Source organism: Chiloscyllium plagiosum, unplaced genomic scaffold, assembly GCF_037043375.1.
Source record: "Chiloscyllium plagiosum isolate Xiang-an unplaced genomic scaffold, Cpla_swu_hap1 HiC_scaffold_12, whole genome shotgun sequence".
Classification (NCBI taxonomy): domain Eukaryota; kingdom Metazoa; phylum Chordata; class Chondrichthyes; order Orectolobiformes; family Hemiscylliidae; genus Chiloscyllium; species Chiloscyllium plagiosum.
The window spans coordinates 65,447,026-65,468,584 of NW_028270150.1; the positions used below are offsets into that span (position 1 = coordinate 65,447,026).

Genomic DNA, 21,559 nt, shown 5'->3' on the forward strand with positions numbered 1-21,559 from the left:
GAAAGCCCTAGCTCCCTTAACCTTTCTTCATAAAACATGCCCTCCAGTCCAGGCAACATCCTGGTAAAACTCCTCTGCACTCTCTCTAAAGCTTCCACATCCTTTCTATAATGAAGCGACCAGAACTGAACACAAGTGTGGTCTACCCAGGACTTTATAGAGCTACAGCATAACCTCGCGGCTGTTACACTCAATCGCTCAGCTAATGAAAACCAATGCACCATATTCCTTCTTAACAACCCTGTCAACTTGGGTGACAGCTTTGAGGGATTTATGGATGTGGACCCCATACTGCCAAGAATCCTGTCTTTAACCCTGTATTCTGCATTCAAATTTATCCTTCTAAAATGAATCACTTCACACTTTTCCAGGTTGAACTCCATCTGCCACTTCTCAGCCCAGCTCTGCATCCTGTCAATGTCCTGTTGCAATCTACAACAGTCCTCCACACTATCCACAACTCCACCAACCTTCGTGTCATCAGCAAACTTACTAACCCACCCTTCCACTTCCTTATCCAAGTCACTTATAAAAATCACAAAGAGCAGAAGTCCCAAAACTGATCCCTGCAGAACACCACTGGTCACCGAGCTCCAGGATGAATACTTTCTATCTACTAACACCCTCTGTCTTCTCCGAGGGACCTTGACTGAAACCTTACTAAAATCTCTGTAGATAACATCCACTGCTGTACCCTTGTCGATCACCTTTGTCACCTCCTCGAAAAGTTTGATCAAGTTAGTGAAGGTGGTGTTGAGATGCCTTCTTGAACCATTGCAATCCATTGTAGGTTGACCCACAATATCCTGAGAGAGGGAATTCCAGGATTTTGACCCAGTGATGGTGAATGAACAGTGACATATTTCGAGGTCAGGATTGTGAGAGACTCAGAGGGAAACTTGCAGGTGCTAGTGTTCCCATGTGTCTGCTGCTCTTTTCCACTGGATGAAAGTGATTGTTGGTTTGGAAGATGCTGTCTAAGGATTGTTGGTGACTTTCTGCAGTGCGTCTTGTGGATAGTCAATATTGTTGCAACTGAGTGTCAATGGTGGAGGGAGCTTATGAAGGGCTTATGCCCGAAACATTGACTCCCCTGCACCTTGGATGCTGCCTGACCTGCTGTGCTTTTCCAGTGCCACACTTTTCAACTCTAGCTCTCCAGCATCTGCATTCTCACTTTTTCTGAGTTGATGGGGTACCAATCTAGAGCTACTTTGTCAAGTTTTGATGAAACTGCACCTATCCAGGCAAGTGAGGAGTATTCCATCACACTACTGATGTGTACCTTGCAGATAGTGGACAGGCTTTGTAGAGGTGGGAGTTGAGTTACTTACTGCAGTATCCCTAACCTCTGACCTGCTCTTGTAATCACTCTGTTCATGCGGCAAATTCAGTGGAGTTTCTGGTCAGGATGTTGTTTACTGGGGGAATCAGTGATGGTAACACTATTGAATGTCTAGCAACGTTAGTTTGATTGTCTCTCATTGGTCATTGCCTGGCATTTTGTGTGGGATGAATGTTGCTACTGTCAGCCCAAACCTCAACATTGTCCAGATCTTGCTGCATTTGAACACGGACTGTTTCAATATCTGAGGAGTTGGGAATGGTGCTGAACATTGTGCAATCATCGGCAAACATCCCCCCTTAGAACATAGAACATTACAGTGTGGTACAGGCTCATCGGTCCTCGATGTTGCACCACCCTATGAAACCAATCTGAAGCCCATCTAACCTACACTTTTCCATTCTCATCCATAAGTCTATTCAATGACCATTTAAATGTCCTTAAAGTTGGCGAGTCTGCTACTGTTGCAGGCAGTGCATTCCACACTCCTACTACTCTCTGAGTAAAAAATACAGTCGACACAAACAGGTGACATTGGCAGCCCATTTCTTTTCCTGTTTTTAAAAGGGCAGGAAGAGGGTGGGGACGGTGCCATTTTTACATCGGGACCGTCTTGAAGATGGTACCTCCTTCCTCTCATTTGAACTTAAAAATCCACCCTCCAGCCTCCTTGCCCCCTCCTTCCCTCTCAAGCTCCTCAAACCCTCCCTGCTAATGCCTGGGCTGGGTCCATGATCCACTGGGGCCTCCATCCTGCCATTGGTGGTAGTCCCAGCATGCTTGGTTATTCTAATACACTTGTGAACAGTTTCCAAATTTTCAACCTGCACAATCTGACCTAAGACACTCCTGTCCATAGACCAATTCTCAACAAGCCTCCATGCTTGAGATCAATGAGCTATACTGAGTCCCGTCTTATCATTCTTGTCCTAGTTTTTCAAATCAGTTAAATGTCTTGGCCCTGATTTCCTACCCTCCCCCAACTGTTTCTAACCTCCTCTCACCCTCCATTATGTTGACACTCCCCTCAATTCTGAGCACCACTGTTCATTACTGAGACACGAAACCTTCCTCACCATCCCAAAATCTCTTCCCTCCTTTGAAATGTTACTTAAACATTCTGTCCACTTTTATTTGATCATGCTTCTGTGATGTGTTTTGACATGTTTCACTATGCTAATGTCACTCTATAAACATTCTCTTTTCATTGGGCTTCGACACAAGATGCTAAAGTCAACTGAATTAGTGCATGCGCAGCATTGGGGGGTAGAGTGTCCACTTGGTAGGACAGCAGGCAGTTTGTTTGTAGAAGGCAGTGATGTAGTGGAATGTCACTGACTAGTAATCCAAACGCCAAGCTAATGTTCTGTACATCCCACCATAGCAGATGGTTAAATTTGAATCAGTACAAAGTTCCCGAATGGTGAGCATGTGATTGTCGTGAAAAAAAGACATCTGGTTCAATAATGTCCTTGTGGGAAGGAAATGTGGCATCCTCCCACTGAATGGCCTACATCTGACTCCAGACCCACAGCAATCTAGTTGCTCTTAGCCACCCTCCGGGGAATTTGTAATGTGTAATAAATGGCCTAGCCCGTATTCTATGAGCAAATTCTTAAAAAGGCTACTGGTTTTCCCCAAGCGAGTGGAAGAACTGGGAGGTTTCTATGTTGGAAGGCAGCAACAGAAGATCAAGATTCATCTTCAAGGTCTGTTCCAACAAAGGCTCTGAAAGGGCTAGTCAGAGTCAATGTTAGAAAATTAAACTTTAACTGGTCAGATCACAATTTGAGATTGACAAGAAAGGAAACTACAACTGTACATTCAGTTCACTATTCAAATAGTACAGTTTGTATGTTCTGGAAAGGGCTAGAAACTAAAAATAGCTAAATATATTTGCTTTGTCTCACGTATTCTGCAAGGATGCACTAAATCTTTAATGTTTGTGACAGGTAGTTCAGATAGAATGCTCACTATTCCATTTTAACCTGCCAGAATGCACAGTTGTACATCTAGATTTTGGGTAGTAAATTAAACTTAATTATGATGGACACAGGTGGACTTACAGGAGATATTAAACCAAGAGACCATCTAAAGGGTAACTGAGGGATTATACCACCTGCAACTAATAAAACTGCGACGTCCTCCCAGCTTTGTTTAACAGCATATATTTACCTTCAAACATGCACTGGTGCTTTGAGTTTGAGTGGGTTCCATTTGTTTGTCCAGGCCACAGATACTTAAATTTGCTTAATAGCACAACCTAATGGCCCCAAACCCATGTCACTAGGAATGGAAAGCAAATAGACTGAACATCATTAATAAACATTCAGGTTTTGGGTTACTGTGCTAACTCCAGCTGCTGTGCTGAATATGGACTTATTTCATCATACTTAGCCTGTACTTTGATAAACAGAAATATACTCTATACATTATACAAAGTTTTTTGGTCTTCACTTTTGTTATCCTGAATCTAAAGTAGATTGAGTTTAAAGTAGTTCCTACTAATTCCAAAATCATGATTTATTTTACTTTCAATTGTGTTCTTGCTTCAATAGTAGTCAGTTACAAATAAATAAACCATGAAGCAATATCTATCCTGAAATAAGAGCAGCTAAAAACCAGCATTTGTACCTTATCAGGTTCTGAGTATTATTATGGCATCTATGAAGGTGGTCTCTTGGTGATTACTGATTAAAACTTCTGACTTTATGATGGAGGGAAGGACATTGATGAAGCAGCTGAAGGTGGTTGGGCCCAGGAAACCACCCTGAGGAACTCCTGCAGAGATGTCCTGGAGCTGAGATGACTGATCTCCAATAACCACAGCCATCTTCCTATGTGTCAGGTATGACACCAACCAACGGAGAGTTTGCCCCCGATATACGATGATTCCAGTTTTGCTACAGTAGTATCAATGAACACTCCATTGAATGCAGCCTTTATGTCAAGGGCTGTCACTCTCTCCTCCCCTCTGGAATTCAGTATTTTTGTCCATGTTTGAACCAAGGCAGTAACAAGGTCAAGAGCTGAGTAGCCCTGGCGGAACCTAAACTGGATGTCACTGAGCAGGTTATTGCAGAATAGGTACTACCTGATAACACTGTTGATGACCCCTTCCATCACTTTACTGATGATCAAGAGTAGACTGAATGGGGCGGTAATTGGCTGGGTTGGATTTGTCCTGCTTTTTGTGTATAGGACATAACATGCATAATTTGTCACATTGTTGAGTAGATGTTAATGTTGTAGCCATACTGGAGAGCTTGGCTAGGGGAATAGCAAGTTCTGGAGCACAAGTCCTCAGTATTTTCACTAGATTGTTGTCAGGCTATAGCCTCAGTATCCAGTGCCTTCAGCTGCTTCTTGATATCACATAGGGTGAATTAAATTGGTTGAAACAGGATCTCTAATGCTGGGGACCACTGGAGGAGGCCAATATGGATCATTCTGGCTGTAGATTTCGGTGGCTGCTTTAGCCTTATCTTTTGCAATGATGTGCTGGGCTCTTCTATCATTGAGAGGATGAGGATATTTGTGGAGCATCCTCGTCCAATCAGTTGTTTAATTGTCCATCTTCAGGAATGCCTGATGTTGCTCTTGGCATGCCCTCCTGCACTCTCCATTGAACCAGGGCTGATCCCCAGCCTTCATGGTAATGGTTGAATGGGAATATGCTGGCCACAAGGTTGCAAATCGTGTTGAAGTACAATGCTGCTGTTAATGGCTCCTAGGTCTTGAGTTCCTACATCTATTCAGATTAGCATGATGATAGTGCCACATAACACGATTGAGGGCATTCTTAATATGAAAGCAAAACTCCACAGGACTTACTGATACTAAGATAGACAAATGCTTCTGCAGCTGGCAGGGTGGTAAGGATGAGGTGAAGTATGTTTTTTTTCCTCTAGTTGGTTCGCTCACCACCTGCTGCAGACCCAATCCTGCAGCTATGTCCTTTAGGATCCAACCAGCTTGATCAGTCGTGCTGCTACTGAATCACTCTTGTTTGTGGACATTGAAATTCACCACCGAGAGTGCATTTTGCACCAGTGCCACCCTCAGTGCTTCCTCCAAATGTTGTTCATGTTGGAGGAGTACTGATTCATCAGCCAAGGAAGGATTGGATGTAATAATCAGCAGGAGGTTTTTTTGCACACATTTAACTTGAAGCCGTGAGACCTGATGGGGTCCAGAGTCAATGTTGAGGGCTTCCAGGACAACTAAGTCCCGATTGTATGTCACTCTGCCATCAACTCTGCTGGCTGTGTCCTGCTGGTGGGGCAGGTAATGTTTAGGGATTAGTTATGGTGGTGTCAGGGACATAGTCATACTCACAGAATCATAGCTTATAGACAATGTCAGGCAGTTGCTTAACTAGTGTGTGTAATTAAATGCAACAAACGTGAAACAAATAATTTGTAGGATAGAGCTGAGAATGGTTGCATGTATTTTCACTGAATGTAACAAGTATATGATTTCTTATTTTGCAGTTTTCTCCTAGTGGACCTGCCTTATGGATTAATATTTCCCTTGGTGTGTCCACAGTGTTTGCACTGTGGTCACTTTCAATTGTATTTTACAAAGTCAAAGGTGAACTTAAAAATCAGAAGATTATGCCCAAGTTCCTCCTTTTTAAGGTAGATTGAATTCTGCATTTTGCTGCTACTTAATGTTTGCTTTTCATTTGAATGGGAAGAAATGTTAGGGACTAAATTAGTTTGAAGGGATATAATAAAGAATGCATTATTGTAGAAAATAAGCAGAATTATAGAATATTAACTTTTTAATACACTTGCATAAATCAATAATCATTTTATCAACTTATTTTTTGGATATGTTCTGACATGCCTCTGTAACCATCACACCCTGGGACTTGGACACAAACATTCTCATCTAGAGCTAGGGGCATTACCACTGCATTGCAAGGCCTTGCAAGCCCACCATCTCCAGCTGCATCAATAATCTTCTCTATATCATACTGTTAGTAGTGGAGATGTTCACTGATAGGTGCACAATGTTCAGGATCGTTCACATCTCCTCAGATATTGATGCAGTTCTTGCCTATATGCAGCAAGACCTGGACAATATCTAATAAATGGCAAGTGAAATAACTGCACAGAGGTCGGTATACCATTACCAAGTGACCCTTTAGTTATATGTGCACAGTACATAGGCTCTGACCATCCTGCTCAAAGTCTTAGACTGAGGAGATCTTCTGAATCTCCTGTTTCTCCCTGTCAACCAAGGCTTCCTGACTGGCCCAGGTTAACCCAATCAGGGATCGTATAATCAATGATATCCACTTGGCCCTCCTTCCAATCACTACAGCAAGTAACATTTATGTCATGCAATGACCATCTCCAACAAGAGAAGTTAAAATTAACTTTAACGTCTCTTACTCAAATAAGTACAGTGAAAAGTTTACAAATCACCATTTATGACACCATCTTTGCTACAAGAGTACCAAGGTATAGATTCTTAAGGACAAATTCTTAGGGAAAAAAATAGAAAATAAATAAATAGACCAGCATTGCAGATCATAAGAATAAATTTGAAGAAAAAGAAATAAAATGTTCAGAATAACAGTCCTTTCAACCCAGCCCATACTGATACCTAGTCTTAAGTCCACTCCAGCCTGTGCAGGGCTTTACGATGAGGCTGGGAGATCACTCTGGAATCATCTGGAAGCTGGAAGGCTACAGTGAGGCCATGCTGGGCTGGGAGACCTTCCACACCAGGCCTCCGAGAGATGGCTACCCCAGACATGGAGATGTCCATGTCATGCTGGGAGACAGCCATCTTGGGATACTGGGCTGCCAAGAGATCATCATGCCAGGCTGCTAAGTGACCACTAAAGCAAAAAAAAACAAGAAAAGAAATAGATGGAGTGGACAAGTTATGGCTGAAGTGTCCTACTCTGTCACCATCTAACCATCATCCCTTGACATAGAGTGACGCTATCATTGCTGTAGATGTAACTATCAACATCCTATACGTATAAGAGCAGGTCAGAGGCTAGGAATTCTACAGCAAGTAGACCATCCCCTGCCACCCCAATGCCTGATCACATCTACAATCAGGAATATTATACAATACTCTCCACTTGCCTGGGTGGGTTCAGGTCCAACATCACTGAGGCAGCTGCTTGATTGGCCTCCTATCCACTGTCTTCAACATTTGCTCCCTTCACCACTGGTGCACAATCTGTACAACCTTCAAGATGATGTACTGCAGTAACACACTGGCTCCTTTGACAGCATCTTTAAAACCTGTGACCTTGACCACTTAGAAAGAAAGAAGGGCAGCAGATGTCTTGGAAATCCACCAGTTATAGAAAGTAGAACACCTAAAACAAATACTTGAATTTATTCACGTGGTCATTAATGTGATTCTTGATTTCTTTACTTATTCTATTCATTTATTTAAGCTATTCAAAAATGATCTTAAATTTCTTTTAACTGACTGTATTGTGACATTTTATCAGTAAAAATCCATGGAGTAATTGGAAATAATTAAGTCCTACCAAAGGAAATGGACATCCAAAATAAACAAAGCCTTCTGGATTTTCAAAGACACCCTTATATATGGAGTCAAAGATCTTAAGAAGCATATGTTCTCATGGTTCAAATGTTACATGATCAAAATACTATGCAGTGTATTCAAAAAGAATGGGTACCCAATGAACACAGTCTGCCGATTTCTCAGCAACAAACCCAAACAAGCAGACAAAACACATCCAGGAACCCTAGCCACTCTCCCCTACATCAAAGACATATCAGAAATGACTGCCAGACTACTCAGACCCCTTGGCATCATGGTAGCCCACAAACCTACCAACACACGAAAACAGCAGCTAATGAACTTGAAAGACCCTATACAGACAATGAGCAAAACTAACATCATTTACAAAATACCATGCAATGACTGTAACAAACAATACATTTGACAAACAGGCAGAAAACTAGCCACCAGGATACATGAACACCGACTAGCCACAAAAAGACATGACCCTCTCTCACGTGTAACCTCACATTTGGATGAGGAAGGACACCACTTCGACTGGGACAACACATCCATCCTAGTACAAGCCAAACAAGGACACACACGAGAATCCCTAGAAGCATGGCATTCCAACTGGAACTCTATCAACAAACACATCAAGTTAGACCCCATCTACCACCCCCTGAGAAAAGGAATAGGAAGTGACTTCACCACAGGAAATAACATCACCACAGGAAATGACACAATCAGCCCAAAGAAACCCAAACATATAAATAGAAAGCAGGAATTTTCAGCATTGCTTTGCATGAGGCCCACTGAAGATGTTACCTAGTAAGGTAACGAAATGTCTGGAAATGAACCTCCAAGCTCAGCGAGCAAACCTACATCCAAAACCTCAACCTGAGCTACAAATCTTCTCAAAACTCGCTTACACTATCAAACTTTCCAGGATTCCATCCAGTAAGAGTTGGCATGCTCATCCTCTCTCTGGCTGCAGCCACAGAAAACAAAGTGAACAAATCAGCTTCTAAAGGATCACATGAAGAGAATGTAGAGAAAGTTAGGCAGCAATTTAAAAGTAGGTCATAGCGTCATGGAAACAGACTCTTCAGTTCAACCCGTCCATGCCGACCAGATATCCCAACCCAATCTAGTCCCACCTGCCAGCACCTGGCCCATATCCCTCCAAACCCTTCCCATTCATATACCCATTCACATGCCTCTTAAACATTACAATTGTACCAGCCTCCACCACATCCTCTGGCAGCTCATTCCATACACGTACCACCCTCTGTATGAAAAAGTTGCCCCTTAGGTGTCTTTTATATCTTTCCCCTCTCACCCTAAACCTATGCCCTCTAGTTCTGGACTCCTCGACCTCAGGGAAAAGAATTTGTCTATTTATCCTATCCATGCCCCTCATAATTTTGTAAACCTCTACAAGGTCACCCCTCAACTTCCGACGCTCCAGGGAAAACAGCCCCAGCCTTTTTAGCCTCTCCCTATAGCTCAAATCCTCCAACCCTGGCAACATCCTTGCAAATCTTTTCTGTACCTTTTCAAGTTTCACAACATCTTTCCAATAGGAAGGAGACCAGAATTGCATGCAATACTCCAACAGTGGCCACCCTTGAGGGTAATAATATCTGGATTACTCCTAGTGCCACGAGCTGGTGAGGGTAGGAATAGGAGGATAGAGCAGATGAATGCATGGCTGAGGAGCTAGTGCAAGAGAGAAGGATTCACATTTTTGGATAATTGGAATGTCTTTTAGGTATGAAGTAACCTGTATAAGAAGGATGGATTGCACCTGAATTGGAAGAAAGCTAATATACTATTGGGGAGATTTGTTAGAGCTGCTCGGGTGGACTTAAACTAGTGGGGGAGGTGGTGAATGGACCCAGGGAGATAGTGAAGAAAATGATCAATCTGAGACAGGTACATGTGGGAAAAAGAATAATTCAATCAGACAGGGCTGGTAGGAACATTGTAGAGAATGAGATAGGGCTGATAAATTAAACAGCATTTATTTTAATGCAAGAGGCCGAACAAGTAAGGCAGATGAACTCAGGGGATGGTTGGGAACATGGGACTGGAATATCATAGCAATTACAGAGATGTGGCTCAGGGATGGACAGGGCTGCAGCTTAATGTTCCAGAGTATAGATGCTATAGGTAAAATCGAAAGGGGGCAAGAGAGGAGGGAGAGTGGAAATTTTGATTAGGGATAACATTATGGCTCTACTTAGGGACAATATTCTGGGAATATATCCGGGGAAGTTATTTGGGTGGATGATCGCCTTAATAGTCAGTGGGAAACTGAGAAACAAATTTATACGGAGATCTCAGTTATCTGTAAGAATAATAGGATGGTTATGGTAGAGATTTTAATTTTCCAAACATAGACTCGGACTGCCATAGTGTTAAGGGCTTGGATGGACAGAAATTTGTTATGTGTTTACAAGAATTTTCTAATATAGTATGTGGACATATCTACTAGAGAAGATGAAAAGTTGACCTACTCTTGGAAATTAAGGCAGGGCAGGTGACTGAGATGTCAGTGGAGGAGCATTTTGGGGCCAGTGACCATAATTCTATTAGTTTTAAAACAGTGATGAAAAAGAATAGACTGGATCTAAAAGTTAAACTTCTAAATTGGAGGAAGGCCAATTTTGACAGTATTAGCAAGAACTTTCTGAATTTGATTGGGGGGGCGGATGAACACTGGTAAAGGGATGGCTGGAAAATGGGAAACCTTCAAAAATGAGATAACGAGAGTCGAGAGAGAGTATGTTCCTGTTAGAGTGAAGGGCAAGGCTGGCTGACTAGAAAAATTGAGGTTATGGTCAAGAATAAAAAGGAACCATGTTTCAACCATATTTCAGGTACAGGCAGCAGAAATCGAGTGATTCCTTAGAGTATAAAGGGAGTAGTGGGAGTATACTTAAGAGGGATGTCAGGAAGGCAAAAAAGGGACATGAGAGAGCTTTAGCAAATATGTTTAAGGATATTCTATAAATTCATGAAGGACAAAAGGGTAACTAGGGAGAGATTAGAGCCCCTTAAAAATCAGCAAGGCCATCTATGTGTAGAGCCGCAGGAGATGGGAGGGGTACTAAACAAATATTTTGCATGAGTGTTTACCATGGAGAAAGATATGGGATATATAGAATGTGATGAAATAGATAGTGACATCTTGAAAAATGTCCATAACACAGGGCAGGAGGCGCTGGATGTCTTAAAATGCATAAAGGTGGATAAATCCCCAGGACCTCAACCTCAACAGGACCTCGAACTCTATGGATATCTAGGCAAGTGATTAGTGGGCCCCTCGCTGATATTTGTATCAGCGATAGTCACAGGTGAGGTGCTGGGAGAATGGATGCTGGCTAACATGGTGCCATTAATTACGAAAGGTGGTAAGGAGAAGCCAGGGAACTGTAGACTGGAGAACCCGACATCGGTGGGGGGTAAGTTGTTGGAGGGGATCCTGAGGGAGAGGGTTTACTTGAATTTGGAAAGGCAATGACTGGTTAGGAATACTCAACATGGTATTGTGTGTGTGGGAAATTATACCTCACTAACTTGATTGAGTTTTTTGAAGAAGGAACAAATAATATCGATGAGGACAGAGCAGTAGACGTTATCTATAACAAGCTTCCTCATGGTAGACTGGCTAGTAAAGTTAGATCTCATGGAATAGAGGGAGAGCTAGCTGTTTGAATACAGAACTGGCTCAAGGGTAGAAGGCAGAGGTTTGTGGTGAAGGGTTGCATTTTAGACTGGAGGCCAGTGATCAGTAGTGTGCCACACAGATCAGTGCAAGGTCCACTGCTTTTCGTCATTTATATAAATGATTTGGATGCGAACATAGGACGTATGATTAGTGAGTTTACAAATGACACCAAAATTGGAAGTGTGGTGGACAGCGAACAAGGTTACCTCAGAGTACAATGGAATCTTGATCAGATGGGCCCATGGGCCGAGGAGCAGCATATGGAGTTTAATTTAGATACATGTGAGGTGTTGCATTTTGCAAGGGCAAATCAGGGCGGGACTTATACACTAATGATAAAGTCCCGGGGAGTGTTGCTGAACAAAGAGACCTTGGAATGCAAGTTCATAGTTCCTTGAAAATGGAGTCACAGATAGACATGATAACGAAGAAGGCATTTGGCTTACTTGTCTTTACTGGTCAGTGCATTGACAATTGGAGTTGGCAGGACATGTTGCAGCTGGACAGGACATTGGTTAGGCCACTATTGCAATGCTGCATGTAATTCTGGTCTCCCTGTGATTGGATGGATGTTATGAAACTCAAAAGTGTTCACAAAAGATTTACAAGGATGTTGCCAGGGTTTGACAGTTTGAGCTACAGGAAGAGGCTGAATAGGCTGGGTTTATTTCCCCTGAGTGCTAGAGGCTGAGGGGTGACCTGTTCGAAATTTATAGAATCATGAAGAGCATGGATAGGGTCTTTTCTCCAGGATGGGGGAGTCCATGGGGACATAGGTTTATGGTGAGAGGGGAAAAATTTTAAAGGGACATAAGGGACAACTTCTTCATGCAGAGAATGGTGTGTGTATGGAATGAGCTGCCAGAGGAAGTGGTGGAGGTTGGTACCATTACAACATTTCAAAGACATCTTGACGCGTATATGAATAGGAATAGTTTAGACTGATATGGGCCAAATACTGGCAAATAGGACTAGATTTATTTAGGATATCTGGTCAGCACGGACAATTTGGACCAAAGGGCCTGTTTCCGTGCTGCACATCTCTATGACTCTATGACACAGACAGCAAATTTAAAACCAAGCAAATGCGTAGTGTAAGGCCACAGCCCAGGCCTGGATACTGAAAGACAAGGGGTCATTTCCTGCATTTCAAAGTAATCGATTAAGAAAAGTAACACAAAATATACCGTATAGGGCTGGGGAAAAGACCCTTTTTTTAACCTTATCCATGCCACTCATGATTTCATCATGGTTTATTATGTAAGAAAAGAATTAGGATTGAGTGAAATGGGATGTTTCTGTGTTGTCATTCTTTATGTTCATGTGTTGGATATGAAATAAAGCAGCTTAACAATTCATATCTATTTGACTCACCAAATGTTTGTCTCCCATTTGAAGCATGTTGAGGGAAAATATTAAATACATAATTCTCAATTTGATCACAAGACCATCTGATTGCATGATTCGATTTTGGGTGGTCCCAATTTTCCCTGTCTGTATTGACAAGAGAATTGACAAGAATGTTCCCTGGAGAATAAACTAGCTCCTAAAGTTTTGACAAGCACCATGTTTTTCTCTGAGCCAGTTTTAGTAATTAATTAACAAATTTCAATTTCTGTCGTACAGGTTTGCTTAACATGGGCAAAAAACCAAAAGGGCTGGAAACCTGAAGCAAAAACAGAAATTGCTGGAAAATCTCAGCAGGTTTGGCAGCATCTAGAATCCCTATAGTCTGGAAGCTGGCCATTCAGCCCATCAACTCTGCACTGACCCTCTGAAACGCATCCTACTCAGGCCCACCCCCTACCTTATACCTGCATTTCCCATAGCCAATCCACTCCACCTACCCTGCACGTCTTTGGAATGGGGTGGGGGGTGTCGTGGAGGAATCCCACACAGACACAGAGAGAATATGCAAACTCTTCACAGTTGCTTGAGGGTGGAATTGAATCTGCATCCCTGCCACTGTGTGGGCGGCACAGTGATTAGCACTGCTGCCTCACAGCGCCAGAGACCCGGGTTCAATTCCCGCCTCAGGTAACTGCCTGTGTGGAGTTTGCACATTCTCCCCGTGTCTGCGGGTGCTCCAGTTTCCTCCCACAATCCAAAAATGTGCAGATTAGGTGAATTGGCTACAAGCTAAATTGCCTGTAGTTTAGGCGAAGGGGTAAATGTAGGGGAATGGGTGCGGGTGGGTTGTGCTTCGACAGGTCGGTGTGGACTTGTTGGGCCGAAGGAGCTGTTTCCACACTGTAAGTAACCTAATCTAACCGCTGAGCCACTGTACTGCCCAGAACTGAAAAAGATTCTGAAGAAGGTTCACTGGACCCAAAACATTAATTCTGATTTTCCTCTACAGATGCTGCCAGGTCTGCTGAGATTTTCCAGCAATTTCTGTTTTTTGTTTGCTTAACATGGTTTATGTTATACTCTGTGATTTTTAATTTTCTGTTTTTTTTCTTTCTACAGATTTCATTCATTCTTAATCAACTGCAAGCTTTAATTATCAATATAACAGCATCAGCAGGTAGCATAGCCTGTGCACCTCCGTTTTCACCTGCAGCCAGAGGAGCATGTATGTTATTTGTAAATACAATTTTATTTTAAAACTACAATTTCTACTTGAGGAGAATGCATGAAAATTTTTCACTACTTATCAGTACTAATTTAAATTATTCTTATTGATCCTAATGATTCATATGTTCCTAAGTGGTAGAAGTTAAGGATGGTTGGAATGAAAGCATGTGCTTTACAAACAGACAGAATATGCTGGAAAGTCAATACGTAAAACAGTTTCTTGGAAACAAATGTTTTGCTACAGATGCAAGGTCTCAATAGCGTTAATGTCAGATCAGAAAGAGGCTAGAACACTGTGGCCTATTGTCAAATCTGTGTTTGCTGCTAGCTATACTGAATACTAATAGCACAGCCTCACAAAACTGCTCGAATTGTTTTTGTACTTTTACACAAAAGATTTAGGTAACCTCTACTGTGAGTAATCTATTGGCCACTTAATTATTCAATTAGCTAATTGCAGTTCAATCTTTTCCAGACATGAATCAGCAACTTCTCATCATGGAAATGTTTCTTATCACTTTATTATCACAAATCTACTACAGGAGGAAATACAATGGACAAGAAACAGATGAAACGCGGCCTGCAGTAAAACCACAAAATGGTCGAAACGATGTTAGTGATACCATAACAGAAGGTGAAAGCTCAAATGTGTAAAACAGCAATAAAACACCTTCCTCATGACAAGGATTCATGTTACATCATCAATCGTTTCTCACTACTTGTTTAGCCCTTTTCCAAACACTACCCTCTCAATGCAATAGCTCCAATGTATTTGGTTTGATTCTCAGTGATATTAACACTTGCAGGAACAACTGAGGTGTTTTTTGTCTCCACAAGTGACTTTGTAGAGCCATTCTTGCTGCTGTGTGGTGATACCAGTGAGCATTTTGAATAGGGGTGGAGGGAATTGAAATGGCCCAGCGATCTGAACCATGGCCATATCAGTAGTATTTGTGGGAATTTTATAGATTTAGTAGAGATTGGGGAAAGGATGTGTTATCGGGGTGATGGCAAGCTTCCTTTAATAATTGTGTTCCTTTGCTGCTGTTATCATATATGGATTTGGGAGGTTAGAACACGCCAGATGATTCCCAAAATGGATTGGACATGGTCTTCAAAGCAATGAAAATTAACGTGTTAATTCCTCGACAGTTAACTCGCATGGTATTTGCAGATGGATTAAGGCTGATTCCCTGATCAGGTGCTCCCAGCAAGATGCAGTGTTTCTGAATTGCATTGGACAGGAAATTAGGAGCTTGTATCCTGGATTTTCAGTTTATTAATTCAAGTGGATGGACAATCTGGGCCAAGGACCTGTGTTTTCCTGATCAGCATTTCTTGTGAATGAAATTTCTTCACTGCACCACTTCTTGAGAGAGTCTCCCACTTCAAAGGTAAATGCATGGGCCAAGACTGAGGATGCTATTTGACTCTTATACACCTTGCTAGCTTTGGAAAATGAATTGAGATCATTGTTTATCTTTACTGAGTATCACCTGAAGGTGAAATATACAATTTATACAATTCAATATGTTCAAAATGTCTCAACTTTGGTAGCTAATTGTAGGAGCCCAAATTTAAAACATTCCAGAAGTTAAGAAAATATTTGTCACATTGTAAATTTTTTCCTCAAAAAGCACAAGATTCATGATATTTTTGTTTCAGAAACACTTTTTTTTTCCTGAGGTTCTCTTTGTGGAATTTCTAAATCACTAGTTCCTCTGGAGATGGATATTACATTCTTCCACTAACTTGTTTGAATCAAATGGGAGATAGGGATCCACCACGTGGTCCACCCACCTTAGCGCCTGTAGTCACCCTTAAGTGTCCAGATAATGAGCAGTTAAGGAACCTAAACCCAAGGGGGAGAGGCTAACACCTGACCAAGTTAGCTGTGTGTGTTGGTGCTGTGCAGAGCAAGCATGCAGTTAGGTGTTGGGGAGGAATCTCCGCACCCTGGGACAAACAAAGGCCTACTCATCCACTTCCAAGGTCATCTCCTCCCCCCCCCAACATCCGAATCTGGTCACCCATAGCCCTTCCCTCTTAATACCCCCGCTTCCACCTACCACCTAGGCCTGGCAACACCTTGGGCTTAACTGTCAGTCAAGGTTCCTTGATGTGGTGAGCTTCCTATAATCCTGATGGCACTGCTGAGATTAGAGTCTCTGCCAGTCAATTGGCCAGTAATTGTCTAACATGTAACTTCCTCCTGAGGGATGAAAGTACTCTTTCCAACCACAATATTGTTCACACTGTAAGATGGATGGGCAACAACTGTTAGGGAGAGAGAAGAATCAAGGACTTGAATTACCTCTTAGAGGCTTACCAAGACCTGAATTTTAGTTTTTAAGAGATTGCACCAAAAGAAGCTTTTAGAAATTAATTACACAAATTCCTAAATGCTTGCAAAATAGCATGGAAGAAGAAGCAAATTCTGTGAAAAGCTGGTTTACTTCATTACATGACAATGCTATAATTGTCAATTGAGTTACCACTGAAAACATTTTATACGATGTGCAAATGACAACATACTGTGAAAAACTGATAATTTATATATTAAGGCTAGCTGTAAATTAGATCTGTTTGTACAACAATTGAATGTTAATTTAAACCATTTGATAGTGCAATATCTTGGCATGGGAGTCAGCATTATCAGAAATTATCAAGGTTTTATCCCATTATCAAAATCAGCAGTTTTACAGAACTAATTCTGTAAAATTCTGATACCTGATGCAAAATAAATGTGCGCTGTTTCATGACATTATGTCTTCACAGTTATACTGTAATGATCTCCAGACAAACAGAAATGGTATTTAAATTAATATTTTAACAGAACTATTTTGCAAAAGAGTGTACATTTAAACGGAAAATACTGACTATGGCTGCATATGAAAGACAAATGCAAACAGTATGTGAATGAAGTGTTAAGTGATCCACTGTATGATACTTATTATTTCAATACATCTCTTATCCATGCATCGTTAACTTATATGTACAATATTAATTTTGCTCCTGTTAATAAACTAAAACCAATTCATTTTAAGTTGTGCTGGTCTTATGGTTAAAATAATACATAGCATGTGACATTAATGGGGAAGGAACATAAAAAGCTAAGGGCAAGAGGCCTGGCTTGATGTAGGCAGTACTACTCATCCGCTGGTTCAAGGCTCAAGTTATGGCTCCAGTAGGCAACATAGTTTGGTGATAGTTCCCTTTGCTGAAGTGAATTTGCATGAAACCTTGTTCCTTAACATTCCTGATGAAGGGCTTAGGCTTGAAACATCGATTCTCCTGCTCCTCAGATGCTGCCTGACTGGCTGTGCTTCTCCAGCACCATACTCTTCGACTCTGATCGCCGGCATTCTGCAGTCCTCACGTTTTTCTTGTTCCGAAATAAGGTTGAGTAGATTCAGTGTTCCTTGAAGATCCTTCGTTCATGTGACTTCCTGACAAGTGCCCTCCTCCACCTACTTCAAGCAGTTGTTGATGCTCTGAGGTCCTTTTATTGCTGCTGTGCCAACCCCATCAGCCCTGAAGCCAACCCTACAAGACTACTCTTGACCACAGCCAAACTATTTTTGAGGCAGCCAACAATGAGATTTGAATACTTAAAAGATAAAACAGTTTCTTGAATGTGGAGTAACAGTAAGGCCCTAGGACAAAATAGATTGTTCTGGCTTAACTAAAATGACTACTTCCCACTCCTAGTAACAACTAGTAATTGAGATGTAAGATATCATGCAATAAATGTCACATCCTTGAATGGGAAAGATGGCATTACAACTTATTGTTCCTGTGGGTCTTCACCCTAGGGTTTTCCTCATGCTATATCTGGATGTTTTGTGGATTAATAACCACATTGATTATTGTAGTTAATCAAAAACTCCATTATCGTTGTATCATTCAACAACCAGGATAGTAAAAAATTAACTATTTGGAACTCATTCTCTTTTGAATATATCCCATTGGCTTGATATTATTTAATGTGCAGCAATTCAAGTGGGTTTTAGTTACACAATCAAGTTTTGGAAAGCTACTAGAACCCATATAACAAAATGTCTGTAGATATTGGTCACACGTTTGATTGTGTAGCACCTGTATTTTCAGCACCATGGTTGCCAATTGCATTCAAAGTAACATCAGATGGAAGCTTCTTGTACTGAGCACCATTTCGGGTAACTGGGTAAAGCAAACACAAGGGGCGTGTGTCAAAAGTATACGAAGTATGTGGATCCTGTGTTATTCAATTGATTTGGTATCATAATTATGTTTTCAACCTTATCACCCCAACTAATTCCCACATATAACATTGAAGCTGATTTTGCACTTAGCAGCCCAGTTAAAGGTTTAGAAACCCACTCAGATTAGGTACTATTGATTTCTTCAAAGTTTGTGCGAAGATTTGTAGCTCGGGTGCTCGTTGTTGTGGTTCTGTTTGCCGAGCTGGAAGTTGTTGTTGCAAACGTTTCGTCCACTATAAACACCGGAGGAAACATCAAAGAAGCGCTTCGCAGGAGGCTCCCGAGCACTGATGATGTCGCCTAGCCAGGGGACGAAACGTTTGCAACAAAAACTTCCAGCTCGGCGAACAGAACCACAACAACTATTGATTTCTGTTAGCTGTTGTAGTGTTGCTGACAGTGTCTGTTGGTTTGTACAGTTACTGCAGTGTCCTGTTTAATTCTACAGGAAATAGTGATGCATGTGGTCAGGTCCCTCATTCTGATTTCAAGGATTCTGCTGAGCTCATGTGTTTCAAGTGAGAGGTATTGTCAGGAGCAGGAAAGGGAGAATGAGCAGAAATGGCATTGGAGAGAGTAAATTGCTGAACGAGGGAGAAAAGCTATTAACAGGAAGTCATATACTACCCATAGACAGGAAGTCATATCTACCCATAGACTACTTCTACCTCAATCACAGCAGCATCAGTGTGTCCACTTCACTAAGGTGGTGCTCACTGAAATCTTCCAGCTCTTGCAACCATACTTGCAGCCTCAGAGCAGGATGTCATGGAGATGACACTCTGTATGCAATCCACAGAGAAGTAGATGGTTAAGGCACATGGCTTCACTCGGATTGTACAGTTCATATGGCACACAGTTCCATTCATATATTGCTTTGCAGGTGTGCAAGTAAGTTCAGAGATGGAGCATAACAGCAAAACGATTCCACTCCCTCAGTATATAGAGTACAGGTCAATGCCAGGTAACTAGCAACAATCATTTGCCTTTATTCTCCAAAGGTTCACTGTACTGTTAGCAATTGAGTCACAATGAGAAACTAGAGGCAGGCCTCTGAATGACAATCCAGCTTATGACTCCAGTGTGTGATCCCTATGTGTGCTGTATTCAAAGAACACGTGGCTTATTGTTGAGAAGACCATTGGGGTGTTTAATCAATGCTTCTGCTGTTTTGGATGAGTTCTGCAGTATTTTTCTGAATGCAGCTCTTAATTCACAGTGATCTGTTGCATACCAGGCAACCTGGATATCATGAGGACACAACCTTATTACTAGGCATGTGCTGAGAAGGTGAGGAGGTGAAGGCATCAACTCAGCCCCTTCTTGGTTGGGCTTTGCTCATCTCATTCCATTGTGTTCCTTGTAAAAAAAATCCTAATTCTTTATGCAAAAATAGTCCCATTCCTTCCCTTCTATCAGAAGCTGAGGCCACAACATTGTCAAAAAAGTCACCACAAAACAAAAGTTTGAAATTAACTTTACCAATCAAACCATAAATATTCAATAAAACATCTAATTAGTCAATCTTCTGTATTCGCTTAATGCTTTCCTTATGTGTGACTTTATCTGTCCCAATGCTTTGACAAGGTACTACCTCAATGGCTAAGGCACGGCTGGTGGAACACTGCTGACATTCAATAGCAGAGGTTACAGCTAGCCATGCAGGATAACCATGTATCAGTCTACGCCTGGAAGACATGGCTTTGGTCTGCAGAACTTCAGAATGGAACAAAACAGTCTGGGTTGGCTGGAACAAAGTGTGTGGTGCTGGTAAAGCACAGCTGGTCAGGCAACATCTGAGGAGCAGGAGAATCAATGTTTTGAGCATAAGCCCTTCATCAGGAACGAGGCTGAAGGGTTTATGCTTGAAAAATCCTTGGATGCTGCCTGAATGGCTGTGCTTTTCCAGCACCACGTTCTTTGAAATTGATGTCCAGCATCTGCAGTCCTCACTTTCTCCTGGGCTGGCTGGATGGCAGCTACCAACAACCAGATGGCTGTTGTGGAAGGATGAATTGCTGCCATTCCCGACCATCTACAAGCAGCTTTTTGCTCCCTTGAGCAATTGTCACTCCCCCGGGTGGTGCCTCCTTAATCTATGTCACATGTTTATAGATACAGGGCTACTGTAACTCACAGCAAAATCCTTTGAACATCAGTATTGCCAGTAATGATGGCTTCAGTCTGAGCTCCAGTGCAGTAGCCAGATATTGTAACATAAGCATAAATTTCCCAAAGAAAGTTGAAACATCATCTATCAGATGCCATATAATGGCTATTGCAGTCATGGCCCATATTCATGCTGGAAACAATGAGTTCCAAGCGCAATGTAAAGCCATGCTCAAGGTTGATATACTCCTCCACACTCCTTGAAAGTGAGTGCAGACTTCCTGGTAGTCCTGCAGAGGTACAAAAGTTTTTCAGTCTGTTTACATATCTGTATGCCACCCTTTTTGAATCCTCAGAGTCCTCAGTAATTCATGTCTACTTTCACCCACCAAATAGTATCCCATTCTTTCTCTTCGCTCTGATTCTAGGACACTTATGTCTCACCATGTGCAAATCTTGCCTCTAAGCTGCTCTAAACTACTCACAGTGTCAGTATCTGAGGTAGTGGCAGTAAGGCTGAGAATCATTATCAGTATCTTTATCCTCTTCCACAATTTGTTCCTGCAGCACTATCCAGTCAGGTGGCAGTTCTTGGTATCTAAAAGGATAAAGGCTCAAAGGGAGAGTTGCAGTGAGGGAGAGGGGAGAAAAACAAGAGGTAGATCCTTGCATCAAACAGTGGCACAGTGGTTAGCACCGCTGTCTCACAGTGCCACGGACCTGGGTTCAATTCCCCGCACCGTGTCTGCATGTGTTTCCTCCCACAGTCCGAAGATGTGCAAGTTAGGTGGATTAGCCCATAATGTCCAGAGATGTGTTGATTAGGTGCATTAGCCAAGGGAAATGCAGGGTTACAGGGATAGGTGGATGGGTCTGGATGGAATGCTCTTTAGATGGTCGTTGCAAACCAGTGAGGCAAATGGCCTGTTTCCACATTGTAGGGATTCTACAGGGGTGTGTGATTTGCAGCAGTGCAAGAGTGAGGCGAAGATATGGCTGTTGGATATAAGTGTTGATTAGTAGTGGTTGTTAGAAATGGTAGGG

General features: G+C 41.9%; 1 protein-coding gene across 3 annotated transcripts in view; it reads left to right on the plus strand.

The window, feature by feature from the left end:
- The window catches only part of LOC122555550 (organic solute transporter subunit alpha-like), a 49,840-nt gene extending 34,278 nt beyond the window's left edge, over positions 1-15,562 (plus strand). For all 3 annotated transcript variants that reach the window (XM_087992398.1, XM_087992399.1, XM_087992400.1), the window contains exons 6-8: positions 5,839-5,985; positions 14,055-14,160; positions 14,638-15,562. In XM_087992398.1, coding sequence (XP_087848524.1) covers positions 5,839-5,985; positions 14,055-14,160; positions 14,638-14,816 — 432 coding nt within the window. In that variant the 3' untranslated portion in view covers positions 14,817-15,562. The remainder of the gene's footprint in view (positions 1-5,838; positions 5,986-14,054; positions 14,161-14,637) is intronic.
- Positions 15,563-21,559: the final 5,997 nt, after the last annotated feature.